Here is an 18,815-nt window from a genome sequence, read left to right on the forward strand (position 1 = left end):
ATGGTTCATCTTCCCAACAACTCACTCTCCACAACATGAAATTCATTTAACTTATATATGAACATTTATAATATAGTTTAACATTTGAGATGGATGATCCACTAGCACTTTGTTTTGTGCAAACTCACAAGAATTCAAAGATAATTTGTAGCACAATCTCTACCATACATTTAATACGTTAACAATATGTAATTCCCCCTCCTCGCACCTAGTTAGTTGTGCTTCGTTAGCCTATTCTCGGGTTCCCATAGGCTATTCGGAGTTGGTTAGGGGACAAATTATGTGGAGAACTCAAGCTTAATGTTTCTTTGTGTTTCAACGGCATTTCTATTTTCAACACCATTGAGAACTCTTGACCTCGGTTTCAGATTCCCTCTCCATTTCTCTATGTTCTCTTTTTCATTGCCAAAGTAAAATTTCTAAGGTGATGGAAAATAATGTTTTATATTTCTCACTAATTGTTGGGAAGAGTGAGTAATAACTTTATATGCATGTCTCCAAAAGGGGGCACCTAGCCTTGGGAAACTTAAATATTCCAATTTGCCTTAATTTGTCCGTCTTAGTCTAGGTGAAGGCTACCAATAATGGACATAGTTCCAATAGTGGACACCTTTTTGTCAACCCAACCCCCCGATACTAGATTGCAAAGGAGCCCAACAAATTGATAATAGAAAGTTCATTAATAAATATCACATGTACCAATAGTGGATAATTTTGGACAAATGTCCTACTAGTGGTGCACAAATGGGCTAATTATAGTAAAAAAATGTCAAAAAAGGTGATCTACTACTGGGGCATTTGTCCACTACTACTGCAAATTGAGTTATCTACTTTTGGTGCAAAGGAGTTCATGTATGGGTAGACACTTTGAAATGACAACTTTTTGACCTTTCCACACATTACGATTTTCACGATGTGCATCGTCACTACCCAAAAGTCGGATCCTTAGTTATAAGCAGTTAAGTCGTATACAGAGACAACCGAAAGAAAAAAATATTGAAATCCGACGTACGGTTTGAGAGTTCTATGTGTGCGAAGTTAGCTATGTCCACTATTGGAACCCTTCCTCTATCTAATTGGACTTTGGCTCTCATTCGACACACACATAACGTGATGATGTTGAAATGAACCTATAGAGTTCTTGGGGATTGTTCAGGACAAAACCTCTTTGCAATTGGTCTAATTTTGGTGGTGAAAGATCCACCCTAGTTGGTTGTTGGATTTTTTATTTTGGTGATGTCATTATTGATAAAAATGAAGATATACAAGTTTTTTTTTTATTGGGCTTTCAATATTTGGGCATGTAGTTTGGATTTGTGTGCGAGTTCCCAAGTTTTGAGCACTTCTCTAAGAATCTTGTATTTGCACATATTACTCCAAAAAAGAGTTATTTTTCTGCTGATGGGTTTTGATTCCATGGATCCCTAGCATCTGGGCGATGCAATTTCACATATCATTTGCAATGTTTGCTTCACAATTTCACATATCATTTGCAATGTTTGCTTCACATTTGATTTTATGAGTGAAATCGGCCCATTAGAGGGTGCGCCTAACCTAAGCCTCGCATGTGTGCTGGATTTCAGTGTCTAATCTGCATTTAGAGGCCTAAATCTCCTGCATTCTGAGAGATCTGGACTAGACGTGATTGCAGAGGTTTCTAGGTGGTTTGGGGCTGTTGGTGTTGGGATGGGAGGTATTTCTAACAAGCAGTCCAAGTGCTAAAGGGTAGTGAACAGCTACAACAGAAAATCTGGAAGCTATCTTGAGCAATATCCAATCATACAAATCCATTTTTCCTGCTATACATTTCTGAGCAGTTTTGAAAACCTGACTACAAGTTTGGAGGTGAAGTTGGCACCACAGCAGCGTCATAGAGCATATCACTAGAAGATATGACATGATGTTACGGACTGTCCTAAATCTGCCCTTTACATAAGACCTTTGATGACTGGTTTGGCTACAAATAGAGTTACTTAGATGACGTAACTTCTGGAAATGATTTATTTTTATGGTATTGTCATTTCACTTTTGCTTGATGATTAATGTTGTTTCCAATGACGGGTACTTACTTTATTTACCTATGAATTAATGAAATATATCAGATCGGTTATTTTGCAAGCATTTACGTTTGTTTTGGCAAAACCATTTGTGTCAAAGCTACTTAAGCAGAAAAACAACAAAAAATCAGGGGTATATATTACACAATATCCTCCAAAAAACGACATCAATTTAAGCCTCAAATATAAAAGAAATAAAAGGATTAGTCTCTCTCCCGCTAGGCTGTCGGAATGGAGTAACAAATAAACAAAACTCTAATAAATTGTCTCAATTTTGATATTAAGGCCAAATTGTTTATTATGTACTTTCAATATATGATCAAAACATTCCCGCCATTGCACACAGTTTTAGACAGCTTTAAATAAATTAACAATATCCTTAAAAATGACATTAATAAAAGCATCAAATATAAAAGAAACACAAGGCTTAATGTCTCTCCAGTCAGACTTTCTCATAATAGAGATATCGATTGAACAGAACTCTTAATAAATTCTCTAAATTTTGCTCTTGAGAGGCCAAATCATTTGATCCGTGCTTACATCTATGATCAAAATATTTCCGCCATTGCACACACACAGCTTTAGACAAACTGGAAAAAAAAAATGTGCACACTACATCTCATCTGAAGTCGTTGCAACAATTCTTAGGACTAACCATGGGCCTCGAGTGCATGGCAAACTAACTTGATGCAAGTGGAACGGCCAGATCTTGCAAACTTTAGTAGCTGAGTCAACCTTTATCATTTTATAGCATATGCTGTTCATAGTCTACATTTATCACTCTTCCTTCATTGAAAGAACATTTTAATAAATAAGTCGTACAGTTTTTTTCCTTTACATATTGGAAATTAAACTCACTTTTTAAAAGAAATATCCCAACAAAATAAATATTCGTTCCATACCAAGCTAATTAACATTTAACTTTGCATTGCATACAATTTTTGAGCGATAAATTGAGTTTAACCTAACTATGAATGTAAATCCAAAGTAATATCCCACAAGATTTTTAAAAGTTCAAAATGTACTACTCAAAAAATTCAATTTCAACTTCAAAACTTCATTACGAGTCTCATATTTTAATCATTTCATATGATGCCGTTGCATGACTCTAGGTAAACATTTCCAACTCACTCTCACCTACAACTTATGTAGGAATGTTTAGTATTCACAGAATAAATTTAACGGTGTTGTTTCAGCTACAATCCAGCACCTCGTCCAAAACTAGAAATACATAAAGCAAGCCAAGAATTAAAGATTTACCAACCATCTAGCATAATTAAAGCTTAGAATAAACTAAGGCATTCTACATTTAGACCGAAGCCCCCAAACAGGGCCAACGACAGATTAGGAGGATATTTTGGAAATTAAGATGTAAAGAGGTGTGCTTCCACCCCCTGCATATTCAGGAGCTTTCTACCCAAGAAACTCACCCTGCATGTGTAGAGAAAAACACTCGCAATCCAATTTTCAACAACCAGTGATACATTAATTAGCTCTTTACAGCTATACAAGCTACAAGGCAGGCCAACAATTGCTCATATGTGTGCAAATAAAACCCAGAAAAAAGTAATCACTCTAATGACTGATTCAAATGTGATGTTTACTTCCCATTAAACAACAATGTATACTATTGGTCACATACTCCTCTAAGAAGCTCAGGAGGGTCAAATGGAATTGTATCACTGCTCAAAATTCGAGACACTATGTATTGGTTAGGAACAGAAACATTAAAAGATAAATTGTGTAAAAATCTTGTAGTATTTATTTGCTACATACAGACAAAGACTTGCCTTACTAGCATATGTATTCATTCACTGTCAGGTAACTTAAAAAAAAAATCTGTATGTTCTTTTCAAAAAGGTAAATTGGAATCAACATTAAAATCCAAAAACCCAATTCACCATCTGGAAATCACTTATAAACCACAAACTTTATCGAAGTCAATGAATAGTTAAAACAATAAAAAAATACATGTCCTTGTATAATACACTAGACATATACCCTAACAGGCTCTCTGCCCTGTAGTAATAATCTTGAACTTTTCCCTTTGTTATACCAGTCAGAAAGTAATATCAAAATAGTGACAATAACTAACAACCCCCTGTAGAACATTACAAAAGTACCTCACCCAATGCCGACAGCGAGAGGATCACAAGATATGAAATGACATGCCAAAACAGTTCATCCAGTTCAAGATGAACTTCCTTGACCAAAATTACTTTCCACAATTGAAGCCATGACATACAGAAAGAATTATGATCAGAATCAAGGCCACCAGAATACCGAGCACTATCAGTTTAACTTTCATGTTCTGAAACCACATTTTTCTGCGCAATTGAGTTCCCTGTTTTTGAAAGTCTTGTGCCTGAAGAAAGATTACAAAAAGAATGACCTTTAGTTCCTGATGAATCTTCAGTTGGCTCTTCTTACATAGAAGAAGAGAGGAAAGTGCTAACTACACTTTTAAGCTGTACTGACATAATGCTTCAAAAAGAATTTTTACTCATCTCTTCTTACAAGAAAGAACTGATAAAAGTATTAAATACACTTTTAAGCTGCACTGACATGATGCAACAAACAGAACTAATTGAGAAATAAAGACAGAGACCATAAGGCCTGTTGTGTAGTACAAGCTATTGGACCAAACCTGAAAACGAAGGTTCTCTGTTTTGTCAACCAGAAGTTCAATCTTCTCACCACGATCAAGAACCTTTAAAAAAAACAAAAATTAAATCAGATTTTTATGTGAAAAAACTATAGATCACCCAAATATAGCAATCTCAGAACAGATTCAATCTCTTACAGATTAAACAGGAAACTTAAAATGATTTGGCAGCCTTGCATTACTATATATCCAAACCCTTGTTTCAAAAAACTCAAAAAATTCTTGTGGAAATCATAACCATTTATACTATACCTACAAAAGACTCTAGTTGATCCAAATTAAAAAATAATAATTAAGATGACAGTTAAGTTGACTTAATGCCCATCTGCCGTATTGAAATGAGTTGCATTCTGTTTTGCATTACCCACTAACTTACAAGATCACATATGGCAATGCCTCAAAAACTGTGTCAATGCTTAGAGTCTCAACATTGCAGAGAGCCTGTTGCAACATGACCATGTGTGCTACTTTGACATTATAAATAGATTCAGATTCACAAGCAAGAATCTGTCAGATTCCTGGCAACATATTTGGCTGGAATTTTCATTTGATACTTAAAGTACTTTCATTTCATGCCATCCTCAAAAGTATCAAAACGGGAAACAGCACTAAGATATAAACTTAAACAGTCCTGAATTCAGCAGTTCAAAAACCTCTCACCAGTTAAAGATGGTGTAAAGCTGTAATAATGGCATAAGCATCCCATGCTTCATAAAATGTTTTCGTGAAATCTTGTGCTCAGCTGTTAAGGCAATAAGAAGAGGCTGGCAGGTACCTACAGCACCATCTACAAACATAAGTTTTTTTGAGGTTTGGGCTCTAAAGATCTTAGGCTATGTGCCATTGCTATAACAGTCGAGTGGTTTTTGGGAACTCTTTATAGGAATGAAACTGCAAAAGCTTTGGTTAAATATTATATTGCTAAATGGGTTACCTAAAAGTAGGCGTGATTGGAAACACTACACTTTAAATCTTAAGTATGGTTCTTTTGTAATTGGACCAACACTCTCCTATTTTGGGGTCTACATGAAGAGCGGGGGAGTTACTTGAGCACTTTGTTGTTAGGCATGATGTTTTTACTTGATCATGATGTTTTTACTTGGTCAAGGACATGTCGATCTGTCAGATTTCCTTGGTATAACCTTGCTTATAAGAATAAAGCTTTGGCTTTGGCTAGAGGATATATCAGCAACAAGTTGATTTTCTATAGTAATAATAAATATTGCTAAAGCTCACTCAATTTCTCTAGAGAAAATAAATATTGCTAAAGATTGCTCACAATGGCAGGCACATTCACTGGGATGATATCAAATTATTTCATAAAATAGCTAATAGACTCAAAGGATATGTCGATCTGTCAGATTTCCTTGGTGTAAGCTTGCTTACAAGAATAAAGCTTTGGCTTTGGTTAGAGGATATTCCAGCAACAAGTTGATTTTCTGTAGTAATAATAAATATTGCTAAAGCTCACTCAATTTCTCTAGAGAAAATAAATATTGCTAAAGATTGCTCACAATGGCAAGCACATTCACTGGGATGATATCAAATTACTTCATAAAATGGCTTAGACTCAAAAAAGGAGGACTTGCTCCATGCTTGCCAGTTTGTTCCTTGAGGGCTTATCATCTTATGTTATGGCCAGTTTTCAAATGGAAATGTGAGAATAGATTATAAATGGCTCAAGAGGCCTCCACTGCTAAATTTTCTTACAAGCAACTCATGATAAACTAGCCTTCTCTAATGAAAATTTGAACAACCTTTATTATAAATAAAGGTTAGCTGATCCAATTAAATCAACGATTTAATAGAGTACTCCTAAGTTGGGACTTCGAAAATTTACTTCAAAGTTTCAAATGGCTCCTTTTACCAGAAATTTGTGGTTAGTTCTACTCTTAAACCTTAAAGTTTTTATGTCAGCAGCCATTGTTCCCAGTGTCAAAAAGAGATATCTGTGAAAAGTGTTTTGCTTGAACCCCTGTTTGCTAAAATTGTGGAGGATGTTTTTTTATTGTTTAGGCTAATTCTACTGGTAAACAGTCTATTACTTAGTTTGATCGTTTGACATTATTTATTCTGACAAGTATTTTTCCAAATCTTTTAGGAAGTATTGGTTAGGTTCTTCCACCAAAAACCTTCAATAGTGAAGTCACCTTCTCTTTGGTTGCTATGCAGCTGGATTTGCTTATCAATGTACCTAAAGCTGAGTTCAGAAAGCTCTTGGACAAGAATACATCCTGTGCAAATCCGAGCAGCAAATGCAAAACCAAGAATGTACCCACAAAAAAGAGAATCTGTAGGATTTTGCATAGTAGAGATAGTAAATTCATTTTCCGATCATGTCTTCCAGAAGATAAATATGTCAGCTGCCATAGCACTAATGACTTACAATAAGCATTTTGCCCTTTTTTAGTGGATCTTGTTAGAACTCTTCTTGGTCTCTATCTGAGCAAGATGCAGCCTCGGTAACTACATCTAATTTTTGTGGGCATGTAAATTACAGAGATGGCAAGAATGAAAAATATTCTTTGCAGCATTTAGTTTCAAATTTCAATTGCCTCTGTCTGTGAATTAGAATGGACCCTCAATGTTTTCAAGTTCTGGAACTTAAAATAAGTTAATTAAAGCCCCAACCTCACAATCTAGGCAACAACCTTCATAACCTCTTGTTTCTTCCTATGAAAACCTTCTCAGAACTCTAGCTCTTGATCTTTAATATCGAATGTATATAAAATTTTGCATTCTAAGCTTTTCCTCTGCCCATTCTGATGCTTGAAGACTTTGTATTCTATATGGGATATATTTTTATGGTGGTTGTGTTTATCATATGTATGTTATATAGTTATCTAGACTTATATCCTGTTTTTAGGCTAAAATATGTATACATTTATCATTTATGAAGCTTATATGTTTTGTGTCCAACCATGCCCAACCCCAAGAAAATTACCATACTGGCATATCCAAATCCCCAAACCAAGACTGTTAACGTACTTATGCCTTTTGCTGGTGACTTCCATGGTTTTCTTCTGAGCATGATTCTTCTGTAATATTTGTGCATCAATGGTTTCTCTCCCAGCACATATTTTGTGTACTTTGTAAACATTGTGTAAATATTAAACAAACAAAACCACATAAATAAAGAAGAAATTATCACAAACATACACCAACAACAAATACTTGACATATTGAGAAACAGACGTAAAAATCATATTAAGCATCAAACCAAGTAGGCTTACCTTCTCAATGTTGTCCATCATAACACCCTTCACTTCAGAAACCTGGGCCTTCACTTTTGCAAGCTTGCTAATCTCTTCTGGATGATCCACACAATATTGCATATGTTCCTTTAATTTTGAACTGCAGAATTTGATAAGGTGTTATTTATAATTGATGGCATAGTTAAACTTCATCAGCCATAAGTAACAGCAGCATCCTTACCCAAATTCCTTATTTAGGCCATGTGCAACAGCTGTATCAGCTTTTCCACCACCATATCTCCTCTTAAAGTCCTCCTTGATACGTTCTAGAAAAGCCATTGGCAATTGCCTTCCAACAGTCTCATCGGCAACAACACAGTATGCTACAAAACCCAAACAAAAAAAAAAAATCAGTTCAGTCAGCAGCAATAAATGTGATGTCTATTCCTTCTGGCTTACTTTTGTTCTCTTGTACTCTTGTACAGACATCTATAGAACTCAAGGGAAATAATAATAACATAGACATTCCAATGCTACAGTAAAGCAACATGATAGTAGTGTAATCTGAGTGAATTTAATGTTGTCCTAAAAGTGCATTTTCTAGCATTCCCTTTCTACTGACATGGCATAAGCCAGAGAGCATGTACGTTACTACATTATAAACCATAGTTTATGAAGAGTGTGACAGATTTGATTTGAGAGAGCACAGAAAAACATTTGGAAGTTTCACCAGCTTGCAAATATTGAAAAGGTTTATAAAAATTTTAAAAGCTCCTAGAAAGGATTTGAAATTGGTGAGCGCATAAAAACAAACAAGATATTTAAATTTTAAATTTAAAAGAGAATAACACAAAAGCAAATAATCTAATATGATTATATTAGCCCTACTGATATTGGAATGGAAACGAGCAGTATAACTTAAAGCTTTGGTAAGAACACAAAACTCCTTAAAAATGCAAGACAATTGTTCGTATAATGGAATACAACTGAAAGATGTAAGTGAAGTTTTAACCTAAATCACCCCAATAAAGACAAACTTCCAAAACAGCCACACTACAGTTTTCCAGGCATCTGCATGCAATACTGATACAAAATATTTTGGAAGATATTTGAAAGATACTAAAATTTTAGATATCATATATAGTACCACAAAAACTAATAATTTATCATGTTTTGAGGTTAGCCCTAGTGATATTACAATGAAAATTAGTTGCAAAAGTTAAAATACTTGATACCCAACCAAGGCTCAGTAAAAATGCATGTCAATTCTTTGTATAATGTAATACAACCCAGACATGTAAGTTAAGTTTTAGACTAAACCACCTCAGGAGAGAAGGATTTCCAAAACAACTCCACTACATTTTCCATTGGTCTCCATAAAATACTAACATAATATTTTGGAAATTATTTGACATATATATTAGAATGCATGAAGGATGTCACTTCTCTACTTAAAACTTCTAGCTCACCCCTCCATCCCAAAATCAAACTTGCTCGAGATTTGAATTTTTCACATTCTTCTGCCTAGCAGATTTCATGTACCAACCCTCTGACAAGTAAAAAAAGGAGTAATTGAGGGAGTAATTGGAAGCATGATCTCAATGGAGATGACGTTTTCATCTTGGCTTTCATTCATAGATCTAAGAAAAATTTCTACTACATATACAGTGCTGAGCGGCTTCCATTGGTGAGGAAAGCGTTGCTGGTCTAACCTAGCAAGTACAACAAAATTCAAACCTTCCCTACACAGCCACTCAAGGTCAACAGCCAACAAATGACTCTAAATTTGTGTTGATAAAGAATTGATTTTATGCCCACCACAATACACTAGCATTATTGTTGTTTATTAAAATGATAATGCCCTCATCTGCTGGTAACCTCAAAAGTTACCCCCTATTAAAATTTAATCATCCTATAATCTTTAAAAAGCCAGCCAAGCAACATCCTAGAGTGAAATTGCTGGCACGTTGACTCTATTTTTTCCAGGCATCTAAATACTCAGACCAACAATACATTTAACATTGCAACTGCCTCAATGACATTAAAAATCCAGATGGCATCCCTAAAGTCGTGTTTGTATGTGGTAGGTTTTCACATCTCAAAATGAAAGCCTTTTTCACAATCAATTGATATATAGGCAGAAGTCGGGCATCAAAAAAGCTTGAGCAGTATTTTTCATCCTCTGCCTCTGTTATAATTTGTTTAATTACTGCCAGCAACTAAGTCAGCAAGAGCTAATAATGCTTCATGAGCCCTAAAAATAGGTCAGATTGAAACATGAATGAACATTGCATGCCACAGGTAATATGCAGGCAATGATTATAAGTGTGATGAGCAATTTACTGACAATACTCAAATACATAGTTGTCAAATTTGCTAGATCCAAATTTTTCAGCCAGCCAGGTTTGTCAAATTTAGTATGGTCTTTCCAACTCTTACAGAAACTTCATCAAAAAAAAAAAAAAAATCAAATTTTAAAAACTTTTGTCCTGTCAAATGAACCAAAACGTTTGAACATTATGCTCAAATGCTCAAAAAGAGGCTTATCAGTAAAAATTCTTTTACATGAGTTGGACAACCTAACATGCAAAATTTAACCTCAATCCCTAATTGCAATATATCATACTAGAATTATATGGAGGCACCCGTAAAGCAACTTCGTTAAGCATTCAGTAACTCTGCAAACAAGCACAAAACAATTCACCCTTAGGACAAGCATATAAACATGCCACAAATGCATGGATGAAAAATGCCTGTCTATCCAAGTAACAACCACACAACATGAAAAACAGAAGGCTTAGATATCCAATCCCTGCACTTCTAATCCTCAACTTATCCAAGGGCTCAACTCTTAGGGACGCCACCTACTATATACCGTATCACTTATAACAATTGAGTTCCATAAAAAAAGCTTAACATATGGGGCTAGTACCTGACAACTGGATATGGCAACAGAAACAAGAACTTTAATGGCCCAAAATTTAGATTTACAATGCAAAACACAATGCTAGTGGGAGGAGAAAAAGGTTGTGTGCCATATCACAACTAACCTGTATAAAAGAACCTTTATTAGAAAATCTGAAAATGTGACAGTACAACAAATAAGGGTCAAATAAGATAAAGGTCGATGTTGTTTTTCAAATCACAGCTAAGTCAGATATCCTTTTGGGATGAGACCACCTTGTGTACACCCAGAAGGAAATTTCTCTCCATTTACTATATTGTATTTTTTTCAAAATTTGTACCCATATCCCGCATATTTTTTGAACAAGTAAAAACAAGAGTAAGAAGGATTTGAGATGTCAGGCTCCATGTATAGAGTTAAAAGTTGAATTTTGATGGAACCTCAAAAGGGAATCCAGGAAAGGCAGGGGCTGTATATGTACTACACAATCAAGATGGAGGCTTTGTACTAGGTGTTTCAATTTTCTTGAGGGAGCAAACTAATAACCATGCAAGATTGGTAGCTTTGTTAACAGGTCTTAAGGCCACGTATGCAGCTGGTTATTTGGAGATTGAAAAGGAAGGGAGATCTCTAATAGTGCTAAATGCAGTTTTAAAAGGATATTAGAGGGAGTGAAATTACCCTCCTTCAAGATAACAAATTGCTCTACAGTTTATAATACTATGGCAGATTAAATGGCAAATCAAGGGTCTTTGCTTCAGGAATTTTCTATGGTTGAGAGAAAAGACATAAAACAATTTGAATACTTTTATTTCTATAGTTGACAAGAATCAGCCTTATGAATTTTAAAGACCTTGCTTAGAAATTATAGCAAGTGTGGGCATTGTAAGCAAGTGTATTTGTTTAAATCGTCTGGGGGCTTGGGGCATATACTATGTAGTGGCCCATTGGACAAGTATGGAGAAGCGTGAGATAACTATGCTTGGAGGTAGCTTTCTTTTATTTGCTTGTTAAGTTGCAATGTCTAGAAAATGCAATTGGCACTTTGGTTGTAGTGTGGTTGATAGGTGCAAGTGTCTTGGGGCTGGGCTGTCTTGGTGTCTATGACAACTTCACTTAAAAGGATTTTTAATTGCGATGAAATATTACTAATGCAGTTACTATAAGACTATATTAGGGCCTAAGGGCTTGGCAAATTAAGAATGCCTTCAGTAGTGTGTAATGAATGCTAAAGTGAGGGAGTGACAATTAGAGTACCCTGTAAAGGGTAATGATCAGAAAATAGAAAAGAATGGTAATATTTTTGAGTATAAGCCTAGTTATATCTCAGGTAGAAAGCAGAGGCAACCATTGAGCATTCAAACTGAATGCTTTCATTTTTTAGTTGCAAGAATAAATGCATAAAGTAAGGGTGGATAATAAGATTTTGAAGGACTTCTGCCAGAATCTTCATTTGGTTGCTAGATGCATGGTCATTTCATTTGATAATGGTACCCTGGAGTTGACCAGAAGCTTTACAGTGCTGACGCTGGAGAATGGTTTCTTGAGTAGGGCAGTCCAAAGAACAAAGATAATTAAAGGCCTAAAGGTCCATGGTGCAATGCATGTTGCAGGTGTGTTTGGACCTATGTGGGATCCTACTCCAATCTTGGGTGATAGCTTTTATAATCATGTTTCAAAACGGTGGAAGACTTTGCCACCTGGAAGTGGCCGTGCTTGTGAGCCTATGCAGCTCCCTTGTCTGGGGCTGGAAGGTCCCAATGGTGTTCACCTTTCCTAAATGTCTTAACCGCTGTTCATATCTTATGGCTATCTTTAAGCATTTGCTCATTGAATTTTGCTTATTTAATTGAATTTTCTAAGTATTTTTTAGATAACTTCGTTATATTTCTAAAATTTCAGAATCATATTTGTTTAAAATCTGCACACAAACATGCTCAATTATATTCTTGATTTATTTATATAGATACAAACACCCACAGCCATTCCACAATGCATTGTATTCTAGGGCCTCTGATAGAGGGTCTTCCAGCATCAGTACCTATATATTCTTCATACAGCCCTTTGCAAACCTGCAAGACTAAACTCTTTTCATGCCTAACCTCATTTTCAATTCCAATTTCTCCCTAGAAGATCTTTCTGAGTTTCCCTAACCTTGTTTAACCAAAACATATTGGTTTTTTACTTACTGTTGATGAATAAATTGGTGAGGAAAATCTATTTCATGAGCTTAATTTCCATATGGGATGAGCTCAAGTTGTAAGTTAAGAATTTCATAGTGAAGAAACATGTTCAAATCCCCAAGAGACATGTTACCTACTAATTTTACAAAATGTTGAAAATCAAAAACTATCACATCCATTCTGGTCATGGCAGTACTCAACAGCTTAGGTCAGATCCAAGTCCTAGGTAAATTTTGACAGGAGATATCCCTCCATCAAGGGATCCAAGCGAAAGAACCTACAAAGGAAATTTACCAATCAAAAATAAAAGTGAAATCTCTATGATACTTTCCTCATCATAACATATCAAAGGGAACATGCATGCAAAGATTTAGTTGATAGTGTATACAAATATAAGATATGCCTAAATTTTCATCTCTGTGTCAGGGACATCCCAATAATTAACTCATATTCAGCTCTTGAGAAAATAAACCGCAGCCTCAGGGATACCCATCAACCATAACACCAAATCACCCAGGCATAAGCATAAGGAAAGAATACAAAAAAAACTTCACTGTTGAGATTCCCATGAAGATGTCACTATATACCTGGAAGACTGGACCAAATCAAAATTAATGAATGTGAAAATATTAAAGGGAGCTTTCACAAATACTAGCAGAAACTTTCAACATCTTGAAATCCTTCCAAACTATAAAGAAATCCGCCATGTCCTTTAACATAACTGTTAGACATGCACATAAAATAAAAATGTCACGCCTCAGCTTTTAACCAAAAATGATTGTAAAAAGCTAATATACATATATATGTATGTAGGTATGTATGTATCTGTATATATACATACATACACATGTATACACATTTGTGTATGTGTATTTGTGTGCATGTTGTGCATATGTGTGGACATAATGTGTCTGAGCAATTGTGTGTGCATAAATATGTGGATGCATGTATCTGTATATATATATATATATATATATATGTTTGGGTGCATATATATACATGTGTATGTGTATATACATGCATATGTGTGAGCACTCATGTGTGTGTATACAGAGAAAAAAGATGGATGTGTTTCTTAATATATATACTTGGAAGACTGGAAGAATTTCAAATTACTGCTAATGTCCAAAAATTATAAGAGAGATTTAACAAAAGCTAGCAGAATCTTTCAACATCTTGAAATGTTCCCAAAACATTGAGATACTTGCTCTTTAAAATGTAAATATTGGACACACCAAATGAAGAATTAAAACTTGGAAATTTCAATCTATGGATTACCATTCATAAATCATATCAATTAATAAGGGACTTAAATTTGTCAAAAGGCTTCCTAACTTGAACAAAAGAAGCAAAACAAAACTTAGAGATGTCAAATTGTGAGGCATCAATCAGAGAATTTATTAAAAAGGAAAAAGATTTATTTGTCAGACTTTTCCTACTTTGAAAAATTGAACCAATAACTTAGGAAGTGCCCGACTGTGTGGAATCCTTGTGAACATTATGCAAGGTCAAATAAATCCATTAATTACTATCAAAGAGGAAAAGTCAGCTAGCATTAGATCAAATATCATTTCAACACAAATGTAGCTTCATGTAAATAAAAATATAATGCACCCTTAAATTCAGTCTAGACCCAACAATTGACTGAAACAAAGCACCTTTGTCTCAACCATTTTAATGGACTTGTAAAAAACAGAGTCAATATCTAGTTCTATCCTGCATATGCAAGCAATGCTCATTTACCTCTTATTGTTTTCTCCCACAGCATACTGGTTCTCCCTTAGCCTTAGTGTTAGCTGAAAATAACAGTTTATTTAAATAAACAAAAAAAACAGGTGCGGTCAATTAACTAAATTCTCATATCCTGTGTGCTAATTCTAAATCAGAAAAATACCAAGCAACAGCTTTTCAGGAACTCTTTTATTGCTAGTAGTTTATAAATGTTGTTCTTGGTACAGGTCCATAACGAAAAGGCAAACCCCAAAACATAAGTCAATTCCATGAGGATGAAGCAAAGAATGAGCCGCACATGTAAAAGTAAAAAATAGAAGTCAGCTGAAACCTACTTTACAAAAAGAAAAAAGGGGGCAGCCCCATGGAGGAGGCAATCAAGTGTTTTCCAAGCAGGCATTCCAAAGAAAAATTTGGAACAGTGTTGATTGGTTCTGTACAAAACATTTTTTGTAGTAGGCTCCAGGTTTTCAGCTCATTGCATATTAACTATTAGAAATGAATTTACAGATAACTTAAGAGAAAGGTAAGCCACAACGAAAGTGTGTGTGTGTGTGTGTATTTGAGAAGGTCCTGCAAAATGTCATCGAGGCCAAAAATGACTCGGCTTTACTGGCATTGCTTCAGGGCTGATTCAAATTTCAGATGGTAAGGCTCGTGGCTCAAAAGCTTACTGCCACTTATGCTTACTAGGACCACAAAACTCAAACCTTGGCTGCAAAAAGAGCCTCCAACAGGCATTGCTGTGGTCTTGGAGCCTAAATGATCACGAGCAGGTGATTCCATATAGTAACAGGAGTTATGACCCTAGCCTTGCACCCATCCATCATGCCCCTATGCCCGGACCAACAGGAGGGTCAGAGCACGCATCTGACAGATGAAGAGCGTAACCGACAACAATTGATTCGACATGAAAACAGAGAGCCCCACTCCCAACAAAAGAGGCAAGAAAACTCCAATGCTAGATTGTGGAGACTAAATTATCTTGACTACAAGAGAGAGTGATGCTATGATCTATAATAGAGCCTATAGCATACAAAATTGAAGAAATCATAGACAAGGACGGGGTCAAAATTGGCGTTTCCTCTCAGGTAAATAGATACGACTCATTGATCTTGCAATTTTCCTGAAGAAGGATCTCAAGGAGACTCGAAGCGTCGGATTAAAAACCACCATACTGTGGCATCTGAATATCTAAAATATTTAATAGATAAGAACAGGTCTTGGCATGCATGCCTCCTAACCTAAGGCACTGTAATACAAATCAAATAGCATGGATAATCAAAGAGTACAGGAAACTCTTCCGTTGCCTCTTACTATCTTGGATAGATTACATGTGTGTTTACTAACATCAGCAGGTTACCACGTCCAACCCTGTCATTTCGCATATGGGTATTTCTAATGGATCGAAATGAGTGCCTCTTTTATACCATTACCACTGGATCAGCATATTGTGGATCACTTATAGACATTTTATCTATGGATCGTCCCAAGGATAACAGACCCAATGCAATCAAAATAAAATGGGATCGGATTCATTACTGGACAGTAACAGCTACGCATCATTCATAAAGTCTACCAAAACAAAGACACCAAGGCAATTTCACAGCGAGACCAAAATCCCAGAGATCGAAAAAGAGGCAACGGACGAAAAAATTCATTCAAACAAACCCATCCATCCCAAAAAACCAAAAAAGGCAAGGCCTATCAATGAATAGAAAAACATACCGAAGCCATCCTCAACCAGGTAGTTGAAGGTATGATTGTCGCAGTTGTAGGTAAATTTATTATTACTAGCAGGAAGCTTTTGCAGGCACTGCGCTGCAATACTGGTAAAATTCCCTGTGAATTCCGTGAACTCGGCGAGAACAACGGTACCTCTCGCCACAAAACTGTATATCAAAGACTGCTGCCCCATTATGCCCTTCGATCTATGCCCTCTCCCTCACACAAACTCTTAAAAACCCTGAAAACCTTGCAAATAATATAGGCAGCCAAATCAGAGAGGAATCGATCGCGATCTTAGCAACAAAAGAAAACCCTTCTAGAAGCCTACAAAGCTGCAGGCGAGGACTTGACGAGTTCCTGGCCGGGAATCCAAAAAAAGGGAGAAAAAGGGAAGCGAGAGGCAATTGCCCTTCAAAATGCCATTCTATGACCAGAAGACATATGCTTACAAATGTATTTAATCTTCCATTACCAATTAAATATTGTATTTTAATTTGTTCTGTGGTACGAAAAATGGGATTGCGGAAAGTAAAAGGAAACTGCCAGCCTGGCAAAAAAATATTTTATTTGTTTTTGTGAAATGTCCCCAGATTTCCCTTAAAAAATTTGAGGTAGGCAGTCGTAGGTAAGGCGGGCGCAGGCTTCAAATTTTTTTTGTCTTAAGGGCAAGATTAGCCGGTAAAATGTTACCGGCTGGGTGAGTACAAAGGGTAAAAGGGTGACAGGTGTCGTTGTATCTTGCAAACACGTTGCGTATCGAACAAGAAAGGCAAGGATAACATCCCGTGTGGGCCCACGTGTGGTGAAGTGGATTGGGGAAATTTCGCCGTCACAATTAACTCGGGAGATCCGTTTCACCGGCTTGTATGGCAAACCTTAATTATCAATTGATGGATTAGTTTTTGTATTTAAACCAGTTTTGAAAAAAAAAAAAATTTGGTTTTTTTCAAATTAGATTGCTCTATCTATTTGTTTTTTTGAAAAAATTATGAGGAATATGTTGGGAGAGAATTTTTTATTTAATTGTTTTATAGATTAAAAAATTTGGCAATGAATGAAAAATTAATATATTGGAAGAGAGGTCACAGGGATTAGGCATGTTTGCCTCGTTTGTAGCATAATTAGGTGTCTCTTGTAGTCATTTGTAGACAAGCCAAACTTTCTTTCTAACAAGAGAAGAGTTGACAATTAAACGAATTTAAAAATTGTTAATAATATTGCTCTTGGTTCGTGGATGTCATTAAAAAGCATTCATCCAAAGAGTTGACAATGAAAAAAACTTGGTCTTAAGGACGTCATTAAAACTCATTCATTCATTCTTTCTTTCTTTCTTTCTTTCTTTCTCTTAGAAAAAAATTATGTAACATGTGATGAGAGATATAATTTCATACTTATTTATAGGTAGAAAAAACTCTTATAACATGATGAAAAATATTGATAAGTTATGTAACATGTGATGACAGATATAATTGAGTGCCTATTTCATGAGTAGAAATATCTATGTAAAACATGATGAGAATTCACACATATTTTCCAATGCCCATTATATAGATAGAGAAATCTATGTAGAGAATCTAGAGATAGAGGCATTTTTTTTTTTATGATTTACATAGATTTTTCTAAAGCTAAAATATATGTAAGTGTATTTAGATAGCTTTTGTAAAGATAAAGTATGGTAATTTTATTTACTTAAAGAGTTTTATTTTATAGTTTTAATTTTTTTAAAGTAAATTGTGTTTTTTTATTGGAATATTTTAAGTGGGGCAAGTGTCTTTGAAAAATATCATTCATCTTTTGTGTTCATTGTTTGCTATTTCAAATTGTATATCCATGTCAATTTTGGTTGTGTTTTTGGTTTGTTTTGACTAGAATATTTTCAATGTAACAAATGTCTTTGAAAAATATTACTCATTTACTTTTGTTTATTGACTACTATAACAATTTGTATGTTTATGCCAAAAAAAATTAAGTTTTAGGTTTGTTTTGATTAGAATGTTTTTAGTGTATCAAGTGTTTTGAAAAATAGCACTCGTCTCCTTTTGTTCCTTGATTAATATATCAAATTGTATAATCATGCCAATTTCCCTTGTGATTTGGTCCATTTTTATTAGAATAATTTAAGTGTAACAAATACATGTGAAAAACACTACTCATCTCCTTTTGTTCCTTGCTTTTTATATCAAGTTGTCAATTTTTCATTTGTTTTGGGTCAATTTTGATGGGAATGTTTTGTATAACAGGTGCCTTTAAAAATACTTCTAATCTACTTTTGTTCCTTGTTTTATCAAATTGTATGTTCATACCAATTTTCTTATATTTTGGGTCCATTTTGATTAAGAATGTTGTGAGTGT

General features: G+C 35.1%; 1 protein-coding gene across 1 annotated transcript; it reads right to left on the minus strand.

Annotated features, from left to right (window-relative positions):
• Positions 1 to 3,934: 3,934 nt before the first annotated feature.
• On the minus strand, positions 3,935 to 16,923 carry LOC131063629 (vesicle-associated membrane protein 722). The gene is made up of 5 exons (XM_057997514.1): positions 16,464 to 16,923; positions 8,158 to 8,299; positions 7,956 to 8,076; positions 4,705 to 4,767; positions 3,935 to 4,422 (listed from the first exon to the last, which is right to left on the minus strand). Exons 1-5 carry the CDS (start codon positions 16,651 to 16,653, stop codon positions 4,273 to 4,275), a joined length of 666 nt encoding a protein of 221 aa, XP_057853497.1. The 5' UTR covers positions 16,654 to 16,923; the 3' UTR covers positions 3,935 to 4,272.
• Positions 16,924 to 18,815: the final 1,892 nt, after the last annotated feature.

Source organism: Cryptomeria japonica, chromosome 4 (assembly GCF_030272615.1).
Source record: "Cryptomeria japonica chromosome 4, Sugi_1.0, whole genome shotgun sequence".
Lineage (NCBI taxonomy): Eukaryota > Viridiplantae > Streptophyta > Pinopsida > Cupressales > Cupressaceae > Cryptomeria > Cryptomeria japonica.

Coding starts and splice junctions, on each gene's coding strand:
- LOC131063629 (XM_057997514.1), bottom strand. CDS start 16,653: ATGGGGCAGCAGTCTTTGATATACAGTTTTGTGGCGAGAGGTACCGTT. Junction 8,077..8,157: donor GGCCTAAATAAGGAATTTGG/GTAAGGATGCTG, acceptor CAAATTCTGCAG/TTCAAAATTAAAGGAACATA. Junction 4,768..7,955: donor TGATGGACAACATTGAGAAG/GTAAGCCTACTT, acceptor TTTTTTTTAAAG/GTTCTTGATCGTGGTGAGAA.